Source organism: Ruditapes philippinarum, unplaced genomic scaffold, assembly GCF_026571515.1.
Source record: "Ruditapes philippinarum isolate M1 unplaced genomic scaffold, ASM2657151v2 ctg723_1_1_1_1, whole genome shotgun sequence".
Classification (NCBI taxonomy): Eukaryota; Metazoa; Mollusca; class Bivalvia; order Venerida; family Veneridae; genus Ruditapes; species Ruditapes philippinarum.
In genome coordinates this window covers 267,446-292,128 of record NW_026866929.1, presented here as the reverse complement: position 1 = coordinate 292,128, position 24,683 = coordinate 267,446, and the positions used below count along the sequence as shown (strand labels likewise).

The 24,683-nt window shown below is 29.8% G+C and overlaps 1 protein-coding gene across 2 annotated transcripts; it reads left to right on the top strand.

The window, feature by feature from the left end:
• The first annotated feature begins 330 nt into the window (after positions 1 to 330).
• LOC132734239 (D(1)-like dopamine receptor) lies at positions 331 to 24,502 on the top strand. 2 transcript variants are annotated; one of them, XM_060720944.1, is made up of 2 exons: positions 331 to 488; positions 23,202 to 24,502. In XM_060720944.1, exon 2 carries the CDS (start codon positions 23,202 to 23,204, stop codon positions 24,399 to 24,401), a length of 1,200 nt encoding a protein of 399 aa, XP_060576927.1. In that variant the 5' UTR covers positions 331 to 488; the 3' UTR covers positions 24,402 to 24,502. The 2 variants fall into 2 exon arrangements, with proteins under 2 accessions (XP_060576927.1, XP_060576926.1); XM_060720943.1 differs by lacking the exon at positions 331 to 488 and adding an exon at positions 11,691 to 11,955.
• Positions 24,503 to 24,683: the final 181 nt, after the last annotated feature.

The window sequence follows — 24,683 nt, the reverse complement described above, 5'->3', positions numbered from 1 at the left end:
CCAAGTTATGTTTTCAATGAAACACATGTCATAAATCAGACTAAAATATCATCTTCTTAAATAACTGTTTTTCTCGGAATTCGCTAGACAGAAATTGCCATATTTTCAGGTGAGAAAACAAATTTGTTTTCCAATATCAGGAAGCCTTCACACCATTTTGTATGGAATGCTGTACAATATGCCAGTAAAACAACATCTTTAACCAATACAGCCAAAATAGGAAAGCAGTCGCTGTGCTACATTGTAAGAGTATCTCCAAGCGGCTTTTACAGTACAAGAGTATGCGTGCTTAACTGTATTACCACACACCAATAACGTAATAACCTGTAAGAGGATGTGAGGACATATATTCATACTATTTATCTACCATATGGAAATATTTTGTAATGAAATGAAACGATGTTTTAAAATTAAAACAAAATGATATCGAATTAACAAATTATTAACTGTTTATTTCATTCCGACGGGGAAAAGGATTATTGACAAAGGTTTGTTTGAACTTTGTACTATTTTTTTCTCATTTTCTTCATTTTTCCAATGCAATGCATCTGTATTGGATAACAATAAATTTGCAAGGCTTCTTTAATACATGTTTTAAATAATAATTGAAAATTTAATGCAAGTTGTATTTTGAAATCAAATTATCAAATTTTTATAATTCACGTCTGCTCAAATGATTTTACAATTATGGCACAATTTTTTTCAGTTATACCTTTTAATCCAGCGTAGGTACACAATTCTTTAGTAACGTCATGTCATAAAAATTATATTATTTTTCTTATGTTTCTGTTATAGTTGAGAACTGCTCGTCTAAGATAAGAATATGATTACATCATTACATTTAATAAACACAAATCATATTGTTTTAATATACATATGTTTATCTTTTATCTCTAGAATAATGACATATATATTGCTTCCTTTCTCCTTTTCTTAGCTCAATTAAGGTCATTCTTGTATTAAAGTACAATCCATTACATCGTAAACAGTGGCTGACCTACGCACTAATAGAATATAGCAGTGGGAAGAGTTACAAGACGTGAAACTACTTTTCCGCTTTCCTGCTGAAGTTTAAATGAAGGATTTGATTTCAAAAAATGTCGAAAAAAGGTTTCGAAACCACCTCCCCAAATCATGAACATTTTTTCCCCATTTGATTGTGATATTTATCTTTTAGTTTTATGTGTGACTATTTAAAACAAATATATAGTACAGAATATCTTCTACACATTACGGAAAAAGTTTCACTTTCCGACACATTTTCTTTTATAGCTTTAAACACTTGTCCGTGGTTCATTTGTATTGATGTAAGATAAAATGATTGGTCATTTGATTTAATGATTGTTGCATTTATTTGCCTTGAATAAATTTTAAATTGTTATATTCTCTTTAATATCTAATATATCTAAAAAGTACAAGGATATAAAGATTCGTATCTAAAATAGATTCATTGATGGAATAAAAATCTACCATTAAACGCATTAGAAAGACAAAGAAATTACATCATTTTCAACCACAGATTTCAAAATCTCATTCTTTGAGAAGGGACCACCCCTTCTCAATTTTAATGTACAGTTTCTTTATCTGTTGAATAACAGGGAGTCCTTTATTTCACTTTTAGATAAATTTCCGTCATTTTTTATTAAAGTACAACCCACTATGTCGGAAATATTAGCTGATTAGAGATGTTAGTTACTTTTTAGTTTGCTAATTTAGTGTGATGGAATTTGTTCAGCTCTGAACTTTGAACAATCTATGTGACAGTTGAAACAGTTATTTATCGGAAAGTCTATGAATTAGAAGTCAATGAAATGACATATTGAACATATATAATGCAATCGACATAGGTTTATAATCAAATAATTGCCTTTCCTTGTAACTGGAATTTGCTTTTTGTTTGGTAAACTTTGTTAATTTCAAAAAGCATCTAAAAAACATTAAAGGAAATTAAAAAAAATTTAAAGAAATAAATAAAAACCTATACGTAATGTTTTGAGTGTGCATGTTATTTCAAGTTGTTTATCGTGATTATCATATTAAGTTGTTTTATCATTATAATGCAAGACTGAATTTATCTATCTACTTATCCACCGTAATAAGTTTCTCACGAATGTCTTTGATTTACCCTGCTTTGCATTAAGCAAGATTTATTTTGCCGAAACAGAAACGTAAATAAATCAAACCACTAGGCTTTTATAAATCTATTATATGCTCGTATTTCTCTGAACTCTTTATCTGTTGACGGGCAAAATAATTCTGAACATAATTAAAGTGTGTTTTTTTACCAGTTAAATGAATGTGAAAATACATAATATATATAGAGTTAAATACGTATAGTAAAAGAATAACTTAGACGAAATATACTTGTTTTGTTTAAGAATATTATAGAGCTAGATCAATTTGCCGACTCCTTCCTTTTCTTTTAAAACTGCTCTCCCCTCAGTGTGTTTGCCCTTTTTACGTGAAGCCTTTCTATTGACCCCGTGTAGCTGGATAGTCTAAAGATCTGCAAGAACATCTCTCACTCTTGTTGATATTTACTTTCATATTATAGGGATAAAGGTATAAACATTGACACGTATATCCATACACACAATAAGAATTACATGTGTCTGCTTTGTACTTGATTCAGTGACTTGTTGTTTCATAAATAGTAAAGGATATATACAATTCAACTGATGTACAATGCAATACCGTCACATGTATTATCTAAAAGTTATAATTTAATGTCGCACGTAAGGATACTTGGGAAAAACGTTTGCTTAAAAAGAATAGTTATAGTTAATACATGTAAGTTTTTTTTTCACGTGAATTCTTACTATAAAATAAATATATCACAGGCTACTTTAACATGTTTAAGCCAATGTTATATGATACATTCAATGCAAGAAAATATGCGTGTCTTACAGTATTAGCTATCATTGGTAATAGCTTTTAAAGGTGTGGACAATTTTTTTTGAAAATTTCTTAACTCTATGCTGTCGTTTGTAAGCAGAGTGTTTCAGTACAGAAAATTGCAATAGGATGAAGTATTTATGAAGCATTTCTTGAATAATAATGTACAAAGATATTATGAATGACCTTTATATTGATTTTTTTTAAAATAAAAATTATAGATACGTCATTGATTATGTTTTATGAAACCGAAACCCATCTGTTTAATATCAATTTTGATTTATTATGATATGTGTAGTTTGTATTGATGAGTGATTGTGTACTTGTAAACCTGCTAGGAAAACTTTAAGGATTCAAGAATGCATTATGATTGAATCTCGTTTTTGTTTGTTTGCTTTTTTGTTGATATCCATCCACAAAGAAACAGAGAAATCATTTTTATACAACCCTGATTTCATTAAATTGATAGTATTTGAAACACATATTAACATATGCCTCGAAAATAGGAGTTTTAACCAGTTCCGTTGTAATGAATATGTTCGAACCTATGTGACGTAATATTTAAAAACTTTTTTTAGGAAAATATCTTAGTTAAACCGAACAAAAAATTAATCGTGAAGTATCTTTTCAAGGAAAAAAAGGAAAAAATAGAACACGGCTTGTAATAGACTAAATGATTATATAATTTTGGTTTCCTTCGGTTTGCTTATTTATGAATTGTAACTGTCCCCGTTATTAAATCAAATACCGTCGAATAATTTTTGTCTATATCAGTTGAATGATTCAGACGTAATTTTTATGGCATAAACTAGCCTGAAAAGAGTCTGCAATACTAACCGTTTCACACTTGTTTTATATTAGAAGTCGACAAGTGTAGGGAAAGTAGAATGAACACGTGTTTATAGTAGCATGAATATGAAATATAAATATTAATAATATAGAAAGAGTAAAGTCTGGATATTCCTTGTCTTTTGATATTATGACGCCGATTATAGGGCATGGAATATCAGTATTACAAATTCCTGATTGAAACTGACAAATATGAAAGCAAAATCTTATTGCACATATGAAATAGTTTGAATTATTATTCTTAGGAAATTAAAACACAACAAACCTAAACCTGTCATCAAAACGATAATATTGCCAATCGTATGAAAACAGTCAGCATTAAATGGGAGATTGTGTCAAATTGTATAATTAACTATGATCACAGTTCTACATCATTGAAATGAATGAGAAAAGAATGCAGTTTAATTAACATATTTGCTACATGTACACGCTCGTACTTTAATATAGTTATGAAACATTTTAACCTGTTTTAACAGAAATATATCTAAACAGGTTTTCGCTGAATGCGTCTATCATTTCCCTTGGCTGGTACAGTAAGCCCAATTTCAAGGGAAAGCTTGATTATATTTATTGCAGGGTGCATCGTCCGATATCCGAACCGTTAAAATTCATCATTTATTATTGATTACATGATAATCAACCTTGGGTATCCGACGATATGCAGGGTGATGCATCAGTTATTACTAATTCAAACACATGTTATATAATAAGCATAATTATGCAACAACTTAAAACTAAAGTAACAAGTAAAACATATTTTCAATTCTAACTCAAATAGAAACTCAAACAGTTTATAAACCCTTCTGTCTGCACAGCGAGGCTGTTGTACAAAAGTTTAAATTGCTGACAATGCCTTAACAATGTTCAACGATGGCGCATAAGCAATAAAGGTACACATATTATTGCGCAGTAAAGACAAAAGTATAAAATGCACATAATAGTTAAAACATAAATAGTTAAGACCAGTGTGTATGTACACTTTATAACAGCATTTTCTGTGCAACAATGTAACTGTGAATATTTTATATACTTGCATACATTAGAGCCTATATATGGCTTATAGGCTTATAGGATTGACTATAAGTCACTTTTAATTGACAAATCTTAAAACCAATAACAACAGAAAAAAAACTAACGAAAATCCCTTCCCCACCTTTGCAAAATATAGCTTTACATTTAAATCAGGTAACCTGAACATTGATAATTTAATATTTCCTTATTTTGCTGTATCAAAACAACCTTGCAGATGGATGCTGGAGGACAAAAATAGTTTTTGAGACCTACTGACATCATCTCCATACTTGAGACCAACTTGACAGCGCTTACACTGGTGTGAACGCAGATGGATGCTGGAGGACAAAAAAATAGTTTTTGAGACCTACTGACATCATCTCCATACTTGAGACCAACTTGACAGCGCTTACACTGGTGTGAACGCAGATGGATGCTGGAGGACAAAAATAGTTTTTTGAGACCTACTGACATCATCTCCATACTTGAGACCAACTTGACAGCGCTTACACTGGTGTGAACGCAGATGGATGCTGGAGGACAAAAATAGTTTTTGAGACCTACTGACATCATCTCCATACTTGAGACCAACTTGACAGCGCTTACACTGGTGTGAACGCAGATGGATGCTGGAGGACAAAAATAGTTTTTGAGACCTACTGACATCATCTCCATACTTGCGACCAACTTGAAAGCGCTTACACTGGTGTGAACTCTGACTGTGTGACCTTGCCAAAGTTTACATGAGGACTAAGCATAACCAAATATAAAACTACACCAATAACCCAGAATGTTTAGACTCAAACAAGACAAAAACTTTCTTTTAAAAAGACGGCCAACAAAGATGGCCAAATATACCATCCTATAACTGCACAATACCCTTGCAGGACGATTTATAAATATCACAAAAATACGAAGGTTTTTTTTATCTTTGCAATTCAGCAACACATACCTGTTTTTAGATAATCATGACAAAATGATTAATTGAAATGTAGGAAATTTTTGCTGATTTTTTTTCTACTTTGAGTTAGAGAATGAACAGTCTGTGTTTCGGAAGCTACGTGAAGTTAAATCATTCCTTCCTTCAAAAATACAATTGTAATGATACTATGGATTCGTACTGTTTTTAACTATAGTGTGAACTTTCTCTCTGTGTAAACTAAAGATGTTTGCATTTAAAAGAGACTATATACCAGTAATCAGCATTTACAAATATCAAATTTGAGCATAATAATTCTTCTACTGTAGTATTGGGAAAGGTCAATTATTCGAATAGTTATCAAACAATATAGATAACCTTTATGTGTATTGTGACTATTTTGCAACACATACGGGTCTTCCGTAAAATAAAGAGATTTGGCTTGTTTATGTCAATCATTTATAACCATTTTAATGCTTTTAATCTAAATTATTTAATCGAGAAAGAAATAAATGTAAATACATAGAAGAGTAAAAATAAATAAACTGTCTTTTTGGTAATAAATGCTTGATAGAATACAAAAAAGGAGGAAACAACAGAAGAAGATAACAAATATCAGATTGTCTTTAGTGATATCTTTGATAGTACATTATCATATTGATAGGAAAGGAAAGTTTATTTGTCTTATTTATGCTCTTTTATTAGAAGTCGTTCTCATATATGTGTATTTGATAGATAAAAAAAGTATTTTATAAGAAGAGACGGAAATTGTAGATTAGTTTATATCAGTAAAAGTCTGTAAAGAACATTAATTTTATGTTATAGAGAATCCCATCTGTTTTATTTCATAAAGCTTAAACGCAATACGTTTTTTATGATAAAATGTTATTGAATAATCGACCGTGAAAAACGTAGACTTACTTGAGAGCACGTTTTTATTTCGCAGTTTATTTAATTTCTTTAACATATTGTATACATAGTAGATACAAAAAATACATTTCTAGAAAAATGGCAAATATAATAGTATAAATCAAAGGAGTTTACTATTTCAAGAGGACGGATAAATAGATATAAAAATGATTATCTTCATTATCATATAAAATAAGTGCACATTCCTTCATAGCTCTTGACGCATTCATTACAAATCATTAGACGCCTACTATATTATTTCCAAAACTATGTAAAACACAATTAGAGCTGCCATTTGTTATAATTTACTTGTAGGTCGCTCTTTGTGTCCTGTTCAACCAGCTTATCTTTACTTAGACATTTTTGCGAAATGCATATGTTTATTTTTTTCTATTTGTGCAAAATGCTATTTTTTTTTGTTGTTGTTGTTTTTTTGTTTTTTTTTTTAAACTTGAAACTGTTCCATAATTAAACCACAATGTGTGTTGGTTATGTGGCATCAGGGAACGGTTATCTGTTTTTCAGAGAAAGGCTAATGTACTGTTTGGAAGGCAAAGGCAAATAGTTTCTAAGTAAAAGTGAACTGTTTCAATTAAGGTATCGGTATATTGTTTCCATGCAAAACTGACCAGCATGTTTCTATTTCCTTTCTTTTTAAAGAAATGTCAATGAAAAAAGAAAATATCGGATGAATTATTAAAGCTACATGCCTTCAGATAATTTGAAGCCAAAATATTTGAAATAAATAAACCGTAAGAAAAATGTACTAAGTTTTAAAAAAGTAAAAATAACTACAATTCAAAAAAATATACATTTTTTATGTAATCATCGACTAATTTTACACTTTGTCAACATATTTTTTCTGCGTGACTAACGAAGTAAGGTCTATATTTGCATATTCTTACATATATTTTTGGTATGTTTTATTGTAGATTTAAAGTGCCATTTGCAATGTATATTTTAATTTTCCCCACATGACAATATTTACTTTGTGACAATCATTTCCATATGATTATTTTTTTGACTCTCATATAACATTAAATAATAATAGGTTATGCGTGTAAGCACGTGTCCGCATTAATAGGAAAATTTCCTTAGTTTGATAGAAAAAAAAAAACAACAAAAAAACAAAAAGTTACGGTGATTACATAAAAAAACATGACGGACGTCTGAATGAATATCTCTGTTTCTAATATGATTATTTTTACACTAATATCATTAATAAAAACGATTATTAAAAGGGCAATGGAATACCAATATGACAAATATAAGACGTAACTACGTACATACGAAAAATGCTAGACATTTATATCCCATCCACACAACTTAGGTCCTAGAATGATTGCTTAGCACTTGTTGTGCAGCGTAGTAGGACTGTGACTTATGGTGATCGTGTTTTTATGACGCAGCCCCTAAACTCTGGATTGCCCTACCTAGAACACTAAAAAGCTGTGAAACTCTAACAGTGTTTAAGAGAGCACTTAAAACTCACTTTTTTAGGAGGTTTTATTTGGACTGATTATTTTTTAGGTTCGCTCTTTTTTAAACAATTCTTAAGTCTTACCTGTACTTTATTATTTATTTGGGTCTTTATAACTTTTTTAACTACATTTGATTTGAATTTGTGACTTGAGCAATATTGATGTTTTAATTTGTTTTTTAAATATTGTATCATTTATTTGGTTATACTGTACAGTACTTTTGAATATGTCAATGTGCATTAAAAATGCTTAAGAAGTTTGGTATATAATAATAATAATAATAACAACTGATAAACTCAACAGGTTTGCAAAAAGATTTTTTGTTGCAGAAATGAAAAAAGAGATAAGTGGTTCTTTTAACATACACCAATTACACAATCATCTATATGACATTACCAATTATTTCCATGAAAATTTTCATACAATTCTGAGTTTTAAACTTTGTATGAAATGTTTATTGATGTCAAAGTCTTTTCGTTACAAATTTGTTTTATAATCACCCTTTGGTGGATTTTAATGTTTATTTTAATAGTTTTGGTAAGGGGATTGCGTAATGATTAGAGAATATGAAGAAAAAAAAACACTGAAAAACAGATGTTGTATAATGATTATATAAACAAATAAACTATGCACTCACTTAGTATGTTTGAAATATGTACCGAATGTTATCAATTAAAGTTTGTTTGCTTTTTACGATGACTTTACACATTTTGGATTTCACTCGGCTGTCCATCGAAACATGCTTCCCGGGATAACTAACTAGTAATTACCAATTACTCTGCAAGTGACCAGCTATTTATGCCACTTGATTTCTGAATCAGCTATGAAAGAGCAAGTGACCATTATACTCCATGTCCAACAAATTCGGCTTCTTCCGTGGTTCGAACCAGACACCACCTGAAAACATTTTCGATTATCTCCCAATTGAACTAAGCGGGCGGACAACAAAATGACATTATTTGTGATTTTAAGTTAACTTGATATCAAAGAAAAAGCCAATTTACCCTGATTCTCCATGTTTATAGTTTCGATCGATGTGAATCCCCTGTTGAGCCGCAGATTATTGAGTAAACTTTCTTATCACTAGTATTACAGTTGAAGATATTGATGTACGGTTGTACAAATTATTGGCAACGAGGAATGTATTCTGGGAAATATCTATGATGTTCAGTAAAATAGGAAAAAGGTTATGTTGGTACATTTTTTTTATCACCATTTTGATAATTATTTATTAATTTAGCAAATCACAACGTATAAAGTAATCGTAAGAAGGTGATTAAAATCCAAGTTTCAAACCTTTAACATATTGTACAGATAAAACATGTTTTACTGTTTGGACATATGCACAATATCATATTTTATCATATGTATATTATCATATCTTTATGATACTGCATATTACTATATCTTTGTCTCAACGCGCATTTCCATACTTCCACATTATGAACCTTATCATACATTTATCATAATACCGTTGTCATATCTTATCACATTGCCAGGTCTTTATCAAATTCATATTGTCCTATCCATATCATGAGTATATTGTCTTATCTTTACCGTAATTTTGTTAAAATGTACATTGCGATATCCTTAACATAATGTACATTACTATATCTTTATCACAATGTACATTACCATTACTTTATCACATTTCGCTTTTTTATATCTTTGCCAGTATCATTATGCACATTGCCATTTTTAATAATCATTTAATTAATCATAATGGACGCTGCATATCTTTGGCACAATGTATATTGCCATACCTCTATTATAATGCACATTTCCATATCTTGATCATCATGCAATTTACCATATCTTTGTCCCATTGCACATCGCCATATCTTTATCATAATACACATTGTCATACCCCTTTCATTATGCACATTGTCATTTTAATTCCTTTACGATCACATGAATATTTCCATAATTTATAAGGAAACAATGCGTATTTTAAGCAGAGGCAGTCTCGCTTATATAAAAACGTAATTTGATTTTCTTTGAGTGGGTAAGTATCTGCATTTGTCTAGGAAATACAGCCTTAAGTTATCTGAAATACAATACTCAGTAATAATATTTAAAGTTATATACATTTAAGATTATATAATTGTAAATATTGCGGACTTAAGTGCACTTTTAAAGTCTATTAATGATAGTTTACATTATTTACGGTTGTAAGTACAGTATGGAACACCTAGCACATTTTTAAGGACAACTAGGCAGACTATTATAAAATACAGTGGTAAAGAGATTATTAAAGGTGCTCTGTATGTTTCTACTGCAAAATATTGATTTAAGTAGAACTATTGATAGTAAACAATATCAGCTCGCCTTAAACCTTTTAAATTGTTACAACAAAAACCAACAGAAAGAAAATCATATGTTAACATTAAGAAGGGTTCCTGTGCAGTTATTGGACTGGCCAACAATTTATTTTTGTGATTGTAACTATGTAGTTCTTGACTTATTAATATGGTTATTGTTTACAAATTGTACACATCCAGGGTTTGCATTTATACATAATTTTTAGTATATTATGATAATAAAGTACTGTTAAATTATTCAAATATGGTAATATAGTACTGTTAAATTATTCATTCAACACGTATGTATTCCGTTTTGTGTGTTTTTGTGTGTATTAGTGTTTTTTATGGGTTTTTTTGTGTTGTTTTTTTTGTTTTGTTTTTTGTGGGAAGGGGGTTGTATGGGTGTTTTGATGTTGTATTTTCTTTGTTGTTTATTTGTATTGAGCTTTTTGTTTTGTTATTGTATTTTGTTTGCTTTGTTTTTATTTTCTATTTCTTGTTTTAAAGATACTCCATTAAGGCTTTTTTGACATTACGGCATGGGAAATATTTCCTGTCATTTAAGAACCAATTGAGATTTGGACCCATCACGTGTTTGAAAATTTTCAGATCTTTCTCTCACTAAGTTGTGTCCATGATAATCATTCTTATTGTTCAAAATGACCAAATAATTAGAACGCGTTGTAAAGCTTGTCTAACGCTTTATTAACTGAACTTTCTGTTACTTTGTTCTATACCATATCCAAATATAATATAATACAAGAAAATGGCAGAAGGAAGATGAAAATCTATTTTTTTCCTAAAATATTCTTATCATACAAAGAAACCCACCTTGCCAAACCCTCTTTTGATACTATTGTGACTTTCTTTGTGCTTCCATTTCTAAAAAGTGTACGTTTTTATGGAATTATGTCTTAATGGTAGATTATGTGAACTAAATAACTTTTATTAATTTTCATTTATATCACTGTCAAAAAATTAAAAACATTAGCTCCAAAACTGAAAATAGTGTGTCTGTTCATTTTAACCATTCTTACTGCAGATATCATTGATAATAACATGTTAGTTGTCAATAAATCGTTAATATTTCATTACATATTCCAAGTTATGTCTTCAATGTAACACCTGTCATTAATCAGACTAAAATGTCATCTTCTTAAATCACTTTTTTGTCTGGGAATTTGCTTGACAGAAATTGCCATATTTTCAGGTGAGAAAACAAATTTGTTTTTCAATATCAGAAAACCTCCACGCCAGTTTATATGGAATGCTGTACAATATGCCAATAAAATAACATCATTAACCAATACATTCAAGCTTGGAAAGCAATCGCTTTGCTACGAGTATCTCCAAGCGGCTTTACAGTACAAGAGTGTGCGTGCTTAACTGTATTACCACACACCAATAAGATAATAACCTGTGAAATGACTGTGAGAAGATGTGCGAACATATATTCATACTATTTATTTATCATATGGAAATAGTTTGTAATGAAATGAAACGATGTTTTAAAATAAAGAGTATATCAAATGAACTAGATATTAATTGTTTGTTTCATTCCGACCGGGATAAGGATTATTAAACAAAGGTTTGTTTGAACTTTGTGCTTTTTTATTTTCTTGTTTTCCTCATTTTTCTAATGGAATGCGTCTGTAATGTAAAACAAAAAGTTTACAGGGCTTATATAGAATAAAGCTTTCATAGATATTTTAAATAATAAATTAAAATTTAATGCAACTTGTACAATTATCAAATCCTTATGATTCACGTCTACTCACATGATTTTTACAAAATGTTGATATGATTGTTGCACAAATATTTCAGTAATACCTGTTAATCCAGCGTAGGTACACACGTCTTTAGTAACGTCATGTCATAAAGATTCCTTCCATTAATTCTTTTATATTTCTGTTATCGTTGAGAACTTCTCGGCTAGGATAAGAAAATGATTGCATTATTACATTTAATAAACACAAATCATATTGTTTTTAATATAAATTTGTTTGTTATTAATATCTTTTATCTATAGAATGATGACATATATATTGCCTCCTGTCTCCTTTTCTTAGCTCAATTAAGGTCATTCTTTTATTAAAGTACATTCCATTACATCGTAAACAGTGGCTGACCTACGCACTAATAGAATATAGTAGGGGAAAGAGTTACAAGACGTGAAATTATTTCCGTTTAAATGAATGGTATGATTTTTTTTTAAATGTTGAAGAGATTTTCGAAACCACCTCTTCAAATCATGAACATATTATCCATTTGATTAGTTTTAATTTGTGACTTTGGAAAAAAAATCAAATGTATATAATACAGTAAATCGTTAGTACATTACGGAAATCATATCACGTTCCGGCACATTTTAATTAATGAGATTAAACACCTGTGCTTCTTTTGTATTGATAGTAAGACGAAATGATTGGTCATTTGACTTAATAATCTTTTTCAAATAATATATAATACGGCAGTTGAATTTATATGCCTTGAATAAATTTTAAATTGTAATGTTCTCTTTATTATCTAAAATATCTAAATACACACGTATTTCTAATTTTATAATTTTGGCGAAATTACCATCAACAGAACTGACAAAAGGAAATCAGTCAGTTAAATATTATATGATTCTTCATCAGTATCCTTCTAAAATGAAGAACAATTACAAAAATCACAGACAACATTTTATGAATTCTGAAAAGGGAGGGGGTTCTCTCGAGGTCAATGGAAACAAAATCAAATAGTTGAAAGTCACATACTCAATTTTATTCAAGGCAGAGAACACAAAAGAAACACGATTTCAACGACCTCCATCCTTTTTTAACTCAGTTGTTTTTTCTGTTATCATATTCTAAGAGAATGGGCTAATTAAACAATTTATCAACTGTTTTTGTTCTGACTGTGTGAAAGCAGAAGCAATTGTATTCAAGTATGTTTATTACTGATAAGGGAAGCTAAATATCTCTCACATCCTCGGGCCCTGGTAAAAGCAGTATGCAATCATCAACTGCTACAGCTCTCTTGCTTGTTCAGTTTTAACGATGTGTTTAGTGATGATTTTGAAGACCTGAAGACTTTATTTTAAATTATGTTATGTAGTTTATCGTCATTTCTTTACCCCTTACACCGCTTCAGACGGTGCTAGCGGGCGTGATAATTGCTGTACATTTACATTATTTCTGATAAACATTTTCATCAAACCGAGTTTGCAATTTGGTATAAATTTGTAGTTTTAATGCTTCATAAAGATCATCCTTTTTCAGATTTTATAAGAAAGGCAATTTTCCTTTTTTTGTTTAGTCAATGGTTGATGTGAATATATCTAATCTCAGGTTATGAAAGTAATTTGTATCTTTGATCACATTTGTTCTAAACAATTTATGAATTAAAGGTCCATAAAGACTCAGAAATGCTATTATTTTTATTTCTCAATGGTATTTTGTATTTCTAAAAAACATACTCATTTTCTAATTATAAATACATCATTTTATGTACTATTAATGTTTATGTACATGTTAAATAATTATGTACTTATCGCACAGGTCTTGAATGATCTGTTAAACATGGTATCGGGATAGAGTTAATATTTGTTTAATACAAGTATACCAAACATAGTCACTTAAATAAATTTTGATAGTTAAAAGTCATATATTGAGCTTTAACATAAAACTTTAGGAATGTGACTGAGCATTAAGAGTATAAAGGGATTAGCTGAGTATTTTGTGTTGAATTTTAATGTGATCGTTTTTCACGTAATCGTGTACCAGGATGATATTTTCACAAGTTGTGAAGCCATGAGAATAATTGTTTCTCTGGAGATTCACAAAGGAACAAAAAAAGAAACCCTCACAGGTTTAACTTTAAATGTTTGCTTTTATTTGTGCCGTATTACGCGATCTTTGTAGTTTAATAATTATTGATACAATTTTTACTTCTTAAAAATCCATGTTCTGTTTTCCTTTATCTTTTGATGTATTGATTGGCAACGAAAGTTTACATATAAAAATTTCATGATACTACTTGTGTTTTCAGTGATAAAGTCCTTATAAAATATAACCAATGCACTTTCAGCATTTGCTTCACGTGAGGTTCCAATCTCTATAATTATAAGTTCTTATCTTATCAATTTACCCTCGATTTCATTTCCAGAGTTCAAACGTCTATATTAAATCCATATCACACCTCATATACAATCGTGTTCAAACTATTTTTATCAAATGCATATCATATTACATCTAGCTAGTTGTCTCGTCCGATATAGTTTTGACAGCTGTTTACTCGTCCAATAGAATTAATTATTATGTTAAGGTAGCTCGCTACTTTCCGACCGAAATTTGACAATATCTCAGATCTTGATGATTTCTGGTATACAGACATGTAGATATGTAAGCTTTACTTCTGCAGCATTATTTTATAAATAAACAGCGTTACTATGACGTCAAAGCGCCCTCTATCGGTGGCGGCGAAATTGCGTCTTTTTTATCAATAAACATGTCTGTTATTATCAATTTTCATCCGATTTCCTTCATTTTAATTTTATAATGTTCAGTAAATGTATGTCTTTGTAATGATGTCTTTCTTTAACATTTGCTTAATACTCTGCGATTCTACGTTATTTTCCCTCTCGTTCTGACGTCCATATTTGATGCAAATATCGCGCGATATCGCAATAAAGATTGTGAAATAATAAAAAATCAACACGGTGAATTTTGCTTTAATTTTTTTAGCATGTAGTGAAGTCATAAAAGAAAATATTTATGCAATAAAAATATAGGGTCAACGCGTAAGATATTTTGCTATTACTATTTGAATATAAAATAAAGGGTGAGTAAAACGTAATGATTTTGGTGACGTCAAATATTTTTCTCAAGGAAATTTTCACGACTTTTTCGATAAATAACATACTGATAGGAATAAAAATGTGTGAAAACCATCAACAACAATAGTTTGTAGACATGTTCCGTAAAAATGTTCTTTTAAAAGTCCTGGCAGATGCCTGCATTTCGATGAATATCTTCAATTATATACATGTACAACAAATCAGGGTATAACTGTCTGCAAAAGTTGGTATCAATCGCTGAAAAACTGCAACGAATGGATATAAATACCTCGAGGACTGAAAGACAATTCAGAATATTGAAAGATATAATTAAAGGGCCACCTAAGTGGAAATTATAAAAACATAAATTTTGCAAAGAATGTCAGAAAAAAAGAATGAAAAGGCTGATGCAGTCGCAATGTCATCATGTTATGTATATCTCGGTACAACATAAACTTCCATGTTATCATATGTAACAATTTTGAATTGTATATATCAGTTAGTAGGAACAGAGACATAGATAACATCTATGTCTGTGGTAGGAAATAAATCAAATTTACGTTTCAAAAATATATGATCAACTGGAAGTAGCAACGATTTGTACGTAAGCCATGATTCACTGGTAGTCTTAATTATATTCTAAAATCTAGCAGACATTTAATTCAAAAATTTTCTACACGTATAAAAATTTATTTATTAACAGCCATCAGATATTCTATTTTCTCTCGCAGCTAAATACCCTGCACTAAGCGTGAGACTCACATTTAAAGCAGGAATCACGCTCTCATGCTATGGCTTTAATTTCTCACGTATTTCACATAATTACAGATATTCTTATTTATTTTAAACTAGCTGACTCGCGGTATGCGTTTACTAGCGCATCTTTGAGGCGATCTGAAGCCGCGATCATTTCTCGATTAAAGGCGAAAGTTCCGTTGATTTATTTTGTATGTTCAGAAGCGGAGAATTTTGCATATTAAATACAGATTCCCTTGTATTGAAGACCATGTAGGATCCTCAATTTTTGAGAATATGGTTGTGGGAGAAGCTCGTTTTTTGTCTGCACATAATGCAGTGCTATGTAGAGCCTATGAAAATAATGAACTATGCATTTTATGTTTTATATTTTCTTATTTTTTAATATTGGGTTTAACGCCGCTTTCAACGTATTTCAATTAAAGCGGAGGGAATTTAACGGTACCAGTGTTTCTCACAGTATCAACTTCTTTTTGGAAATGAATGACAGGAGTCCGAGGTGGACCTTGAAACATTTCATAGACAGTAAACAATTCTAAAATATAATCTATTAGTACAATAAGCAATCGTGTCTCGAATCCATGCCTTCCGAATTCAGCGTAAGACCACTTTACCGATTACAACGTGGCAACAGAAGAATATTCAAAGTAAAAAAAACCTGATTATGATCTCCGTTAATAAGGGAGAAGTCCATTTTATTGCTAACATCATAAACACGTGTTGTTGGTGTGTGTTTGAGGTTGTTTTTTTATTTTATTTTTTTTTATTTTTGTTTTAAAGCAAACTGTATTGTATTAAAAAATGAACAAGATAACGTCAACATAATACATTATTCGTATTCAGTGGTAACAAAAGTTGCACAAGTTAGTTAATAATTATATTTTGTATTTAACTAAAATATACAGTATAACCTCTACAGAGAAATGCCCTTTGTTGCCTAGAGTGGTTGCTCTACAGAGGTAAAATGTAGTGGAACTCTTTAGAAATAAATAATACTTTGAGGGCCGCTATGTTATACTGTACAGTAATGAAAAAACGGTAATGAATCCGAGTTGAGTAATGGTTATATTGGGTGTACATTCGAGTCTGCAGTTGCGAATATGCATATATATTTTTTTATTCAGTATGATTTTGCTTCCAAAATAGTTTATAGTTTGTCACATAAGTGCTCATTTTCTAATTATCATGACATTTTAATTAGATTATAATTATATAATCTATGTATTGCACAGACTTAGAAATGGTAAGCAAAAATAAAAACAAAATAAAGGTTTTTGTTTCTTGTACAGTTTGTTTTTAAATATTCTTAAAGGGACTCCAATGAGGTTGAAAAGCTAAACACATAACATTTGAATTTCTTACATAAATGAGCTGGGCACTTTAAACAGAAATATATGCGAAGATAGTTAAGAAATATACTTTGAAATAAATTGAAAATCGTATTTTTATGTTTTTATTGGCCCGATTTGGGTGAAAAGTGTTTAAACACTTTTCATTTTGAATAATTATTCTGGAAAAACGAAGTGCGCGAATGCTCTGAAATTTTGCACAAAGATTCGTGGTGTAAACCTACATCAAATGGTACATTTATCTGGAAAAAATATTTTCAGTTCCATCATGTCAAAATACCTCAGTCCCTTTAACATATTTGAATATTATTTCTGAATTTTATTTATCACTTATTTCGGCACATTTGTATGCATATCTATCTGAATTGTATTTTTACGATGTGTTTTGACACCAAGGCTCGTCTGCCTTTATGTGATTTTATGAAAGTGTTTAAAGACTGAATGTAACGTAAAATAAATATTCTACGGGTAAGCGACCTTATATTCTTACTACATTCATACAGCAATATGTGAATCTTATTTTTTGCGCTGAAACTAGTTAATTCATATAATAATATAACACTTTAACAACATCACATTATAAAATTAGAATTAAAAGATGTATGAGACTGTGTCCTGCAAATTAAAAAAGTATTTAAAAAGGGATTGTCGGATTAAACATTGTAAATGTGCTCATCTAGCGCATGCTTTCAATGAGAAAATAATCAACAATTTAAAAAATATACATTTCATCAAGTCCCTGTGTTGTTTATACTTACTATCGTAATGTTTGACGTAAGAAAATTGTTATTTGGTATTATTCTTTGAACTCCAACAACTATTAACGTCACCAAAATCATAACGTTTCACTCACCCTTATTTTATTTTAAAACAGTAATAGCAAAATATCTTACGCGTTGACCCTATATTTTTATTGCATAAATATTTTCCGTCACTATCTCACTACACGCTCGGAAAATTATAGCAAAATTCACCGTGTTGAATTTTTTTTATTACACAATCTTTAATGCGATATCGCGCGATATTTGCATCAAATATGGACGTCAGAAAGTAGAGAAAAATGACGTAAAATCGCAGACTATTAAGTAAATGTTAAAGAAAGACATCATTACAAAGACATACATTTACTGAACATTATGATATTAAAATGAAGGAAATCGGATGAAAATTGATAAGAACAGACCGGTTTATTGATAAAAAAGACGCAATTTCACCGCCACCGATAGAGGGCGCTTTGACGTCATAGTAACGCTGTTTATTTATAAAATAATACTGCAGAAGTAAAGTTCACATATTTATATGTTTGCATACCAAAATTCATCAAGATCTGAGATGTTGTCATATTTCGGTCGGAAAGTAGCGAGCTACCTTAAACAATATATAATGACCTCAAAGTATATTACGAACAGGAATAGCCTGAAAATGTAAATACTGACGAATTTTAACAGATTTAGCATTGTTGTTTACCTGTTATATGAAAGTAGTATAATTATTTTCCTGTTTGAATTTGTACTGAAGAAACTTCTAAAATCTATATTGAGAATAATTTAAAGTGATTTTAAACCAGAAGTGATTGCAATATTATATCAGTCTATAAGGAAACTTCATAGCAGGCGGCATTAGCCGTATAAACTATTTCATTAAACAAGAACATTCAACAAGAAATATCTTTGTCGCATGTCTTCCGTTGTCTCCAAACAATAATATCACTCTGGGCAAATGATGCAGCAAGAATAAGTTTCTTGATTAATAGTTGTATAAGGAGCAGACGAGATTGTGGTATTTTTGTAACCAGAAATACGTTTCTTGTATAAACTGGAAAGATTGCCTGCATCGTTATTTCATGTTTAAAAAACAAGACTGATAAAACATAAGTTTTCATATGGATTTAAGGCACAACTTGAAATTGTACTTTCAACACTGAAAAATGATCGGATCACAAATGTATACATTTTGAAACGGTCGTTGTAGGCCTTTTACTTTGTTCGCATATAAAAAGACTGCCTATAAGATGATTATCATGGAGGTAAATATATATCTGTGTTATTATTATCATCATCAATATAATTATTGTTATTATTATTATTATTATTATTGCCAGCATTATATCAAATAAACCATTCTGTTATATTGACAAAAAGAACACTTTTATTTTTTTTCCTCTCAATCTTATCAGCTGACCTTAATACAAATGTTTAAAAATCTCGCTTCACTACGCAATATTGTTGTAGTCAACACTATAGTACAAATATTAACTTAGAAAAGGCAGTTGATACAAGCGTCGTTTAGCTGCATGTGCGCAGATATTAACAGTGCATGACTGTTTTGTATGATTAACTCTCAATGTGAAACAATAACCAAGAAAATAAATGACATTATGAAAATAGGTGTGAACATTTCTATCACATGGTGATGTTTACTTATGAAGAGTATGAGTATTTGAAGAAAATAAACAACACGTAAATCAGATTTGAACATTTTATTGATATTATTTTTTTTCTTATCTTTTATTTATCTTTTTATTTTTATTTATTTTATTTATATTTCAGGAAAACTGAATCGGGTACATTAGAAGTTAGAAAGCATTTTTTTTTAATTACTTATACACTTTAAGTGAAACTTATCTGTCTTCTTCCATGAATTTGAAATATAATATTCACGATGAAAGCAGCGGTCCGACAAAAAATGTATAGCGACCGCTTGAGATTTCGGCTCCGTCTGTACTGTTTGCGGTCAGACTGATCGGACACCGTAATGCTATGAGGCCCTCAGTGTTGTGTTCTATTTCTTTAGTGATATTTAATGTATCCCATATAAAAGACTATAAACTGTAGTGTCTTGTAAAAACACGATAAGTACTGTTATATGTATATGTACGAGTATAATTGTGTACATTCAATTAATGATAGATAGATAGATAATTTATTGACGTATACATTCAGTACATAGTCATATTACACACATTTATATAGTACAATCAAACACAATATCATGGTACATGAACAAAGTTGTAGCACAAATTTTCAATTTACATATTTTTGGAGAATGAACGTTAACACCATTTAGTACTAAAGTGAGCTTATCTATTATAAAGCGTTTACATTCTTAGATATAAAAAAATGGATTTTAAACTTAATCATATGCATTGATAAGATTCCATTTAACAATGTTTCATACTAGACACATTATCAAGTAATTTGAAGAAATAAACAATATCACTTTTAAATACAATGAGACAAATTTATACATTGATTTACAGAGCATTTAGTAGTTCAATTCGATGTTTTGTAGCATAATACAAATATTTACCTAAACCTATTAATTAATTCAGACTTCTGTAATGTATATTTTTGCGTTCATTTAATTGGTGTATATAATTGCGTTCATTAATTGGTGTATATAATTGTGTGCATATAATTATGTACATTAAATTTGTGAATATAATTGTGTACATTTAATTGGTGTATATCAATCCAAATATCATATGATATGTACAGATTTATTTACTTTTTTAAATATATATAAGATAATATCAAACAATTTTTAATTCAACGTTCGTTTGACTTTTGTTTGACTTTAAGAATATATAAAACAACAGTATAGTGCTTTAATACAAACTGTTTTTCTTGGTAACGAGTGTGTTTTAATTGTTTTTAATGATTGTTTAAATATTACTTTATAGTATAAAAATACACTAAAACAAAGTCAATGAAAAATGAATTGAAGGAAGTATTTTCTAATTTAATTAAATTGCATTGAAATATCAAAACAAGATGGAAATAAAGAAAGCTTTCTTAGATAACGTAAGGTAAACAGGTGTTATCTACCGGCACCGGCTAAAGCAGAAATGAACATTTATATATAATTTTGGCGTTTATCAATAAGTTTTTTTCTTTTCATTTCATTTTGTTTATAAAAGTATTGTTTATTTAATAAATAAATTCGCATCAGTAGGAAACTTATAATCAATTTATTTTTTCATGAATTCAATTTAAAATGTACTTAAAAATTGTTTCTGCTTATAATGTAATAAGACAATTTATACTGAAACTTTATTTGTTCTCGCAGTGAGAAGATATCTATAAGATAATTATTGACAAGGAAGACATATCAAAATGACGAACTATATATTTCACGTGTATTTGTAGGTAATCATGCTGTCAGTGAAAATAGTTCGTGCATAAAGTAAAACAAACAATAACAACTTAGATTTGTTATCTTTTATATAAAGCATGGCAAAAAAATGATAACAAAACATGATAAAATTAGATGAAGTTATCCGACCACAATTCTTGTTCCTTTATATGTGTAAGATAAAATATAAATTGTGAAATAGTTCATTTTAGTACAATTCATCACTAACAAATCAGTAATGATCAGTTTCAGAACATATCTGAGTAGAATTGAAATCTAAACGTGTCTGTTTCAAATAAAAAGTTGGCGTGTTTTTTTGTTTTTTTGTTTGGAAACACTAACAGATAACGACAACGTTCTGTTCGGAAAGACCGAAAGAAAATGACAAATATCTGTTTCAAATCAATGCTTGTAAAAGATCGAGAAATTTAAAACATTTGAACAGAACAGTAATTATAAAAGTACAAGCAAAAAAAGACAGCAAAACAACTGGTCTTAATCCAAGGGCAGTTCGAGGCATTTTATCTTAATATACCAAGAAAATATAAGGAAAAATGCAACAAATTACTTTTAAAGTTTTCATTCTAAATCTAGTAATTTAAAACAAAAAAATTTTAAATTTTAGTCCTTTAGAACAGTGCAAAAAAAAAGAAAACGGGGAATATGGTATAAGGATCAATTGTGGAATCGTTGTCAAAAGAAAATGACTATCTTTAAACAAAAAGGGTATCAAAACAAATAAGTCGAAAAATATTCAAAATTGAAAAAAAGGGGAGACAATTTGCTTTTGAAAGATAAATATATTGAATTTTCGAGAGGAGACGTTAAGAAACACCAAGTCTTTCAACTCGTATCACCTTAAAGTTTATAAAAGAATAAAATACCACCACTGACCGAGTTTTCGTAGGTTACATAAATGTTTATGGCCCAATTATTTGTTATCTAAATAGAAATACGAGGGTTGTCCTGAACGTTTGCAGAACTTCGCTTTAGCAATTATTAGTATCATTCACGTACAATATTATGATAACAGAAAGTTAGTATCTAATAGATTTTGAATAATGATAATATTTAACAAATACTTAATGTGATAAAAAAAGGTTTTTAACACAAGAAATTTTAAGCCAATTAAAATGCCTGACCATAATTCCAGAACTTTCAAGGACAACCCTTGAAGTAGTATTGGAAAATTAAAACCGCTGACCTTCAGAAATATTTATTTTCCAATCGTCTTGTTTATTAATGTTCTCCTGAGAATAAGACTCTCGTGTTTTGTAAATTGATTACATATATAAAAAGTAAGTTCGTCCAAATAAGAAACATGAAAATTATATTAAACATTATCAGCAGGTAGAAAGGTGAAACCTTGCTTTTTGTTTTCTTATATTTTTTATCAGAAAATTCCGGATAATTTTAGCAGATTTATGAATATCACATTCTATATAAAGCGAAACCAAACGACTTTTTAATTGGATTTATACGACACAATTTCGTGAAATATCATTAAAAGATAAATTGTGCTTTACGTAGGAACTTATATTCATGATTTTCTGAAAATCAGTACTTTATGAATACTGCTAAAGCTTTATATGTGCCATATGAAATCTAAATAAATTTACTATTACAGTCAATTTCTAAAGATATCCAGTTTTTCTAGTCAGTTTAAGATTAACATATACTTTGTTGTGTTCAAATCTGGTTTAAATCTGATTTTAGACAAAACATTCTATTTAAGGCTATTTCTATCTAGAATAAAAATTTTGTTAATAATTTCAGATGACTGACTTACGATTGCTCAATACTACGGTTACTAGTGACTGGAAACCGCACCATGAAAATGGAACAGTCGATGGTGGACAAATCGGAAATGTTAAGTATTCCAACTCCGACATCAACAGAGATTATGAAACAGATTCGATGTACGACGATTATAACTATTTCCGAGCAGAAATTCACGAGGAATTTCTAAATAGTATCCATCAGCATACGTCTGCATTTGCCGTGTTTCTGTCAGTATGGTCTTTCATCATAAATGTACTTGTAATAATAGCATGTTTTCGGAACAAAGAACCTCGAATGTGTGGCTATTATTGTCATATAGTAAACTTATCGGTTTCAAATTTATTCATAAGTGTATTTGTACTTCCGCTTACAATTTATCATATTCAGAAAGAATGGGATTTAGGGCAAACTTTGTGTAAAATATATGTGATAAGTGATGTTTTGCTACCATTTACTTCATTCACAATTATCATCATTATAAATGTAGAAAGGATTATGTCAATGATTCACCCGAATCTTCATTCCTGGATATTTCAGAAGACGTTCAAAACAATAACTGTTTGTATGGCATGGGTTATAGCCCTTGTTGTTGTCGTTCCGATATGGACATCTGGAACAATTCCGTATGAAAATAGACCCGGAGAATGTTTTGTCATCATCAGCAAGGAATCGGCAATATTATGTCCATTAGTAACATATTTCATTCCATTATTTTGTATCATAGCACTAACATTCAGATTACTATTGTTGAAGATCCAGTTATCCACCCCTACTCCTGGAACTATAGAAAGCACGCGCATGTCGTTGAAAAACTATCACAGCCAGCAAAATGATATTGACTTTGAAAGTGAATGCTCCCCAATGTCAAGGCCGTTGCCAAGCACGAGTTCAATGCCTATTAAAGAGAAAAAAGATGACATTGTGTCTCTGTGCATAGTTAATACAGTCTTTGCGGCCATGTGGTTTCCTTTTCAGTGTATTAGTTTTCTGTTATCATTTTGTCAAAGCGCATCATGTATTCCTTCTACCGGATTAAATCAGGTTATAACATGGATTGGAGCGTCAACTGTTGGAGTTGTCCCACTTTTTTGGTTCATCGACAGCCAGCTCAGATCGGGCCTTCGGATTAAATTCACCCGACGTTCAGATGTAGAATCTGCAGATAGTACACACAGTGAAGAAACATTCCTTTGAATAGATAGCAACAACAAAGTCACATTCAACGTTTAATTGACGATGATATGAAGATCATTCTGACAAAAGAATGATGAAGTTCTCCGTGAAATCAATGGTGTTTAAAAGATATAATTTATACTCTTAAGGTCCATTATGCCTCAGAAATGCTATCATTTTCATTTCCCAAAATTTTTTCTTTTTGTATCTTGTTACAATTTTTAAAAAAATACTCATTTGCGATATACATAAATTCTTTTACGACTTTGTTATGTTTGCAATATGTATAATCATAGAGAATGA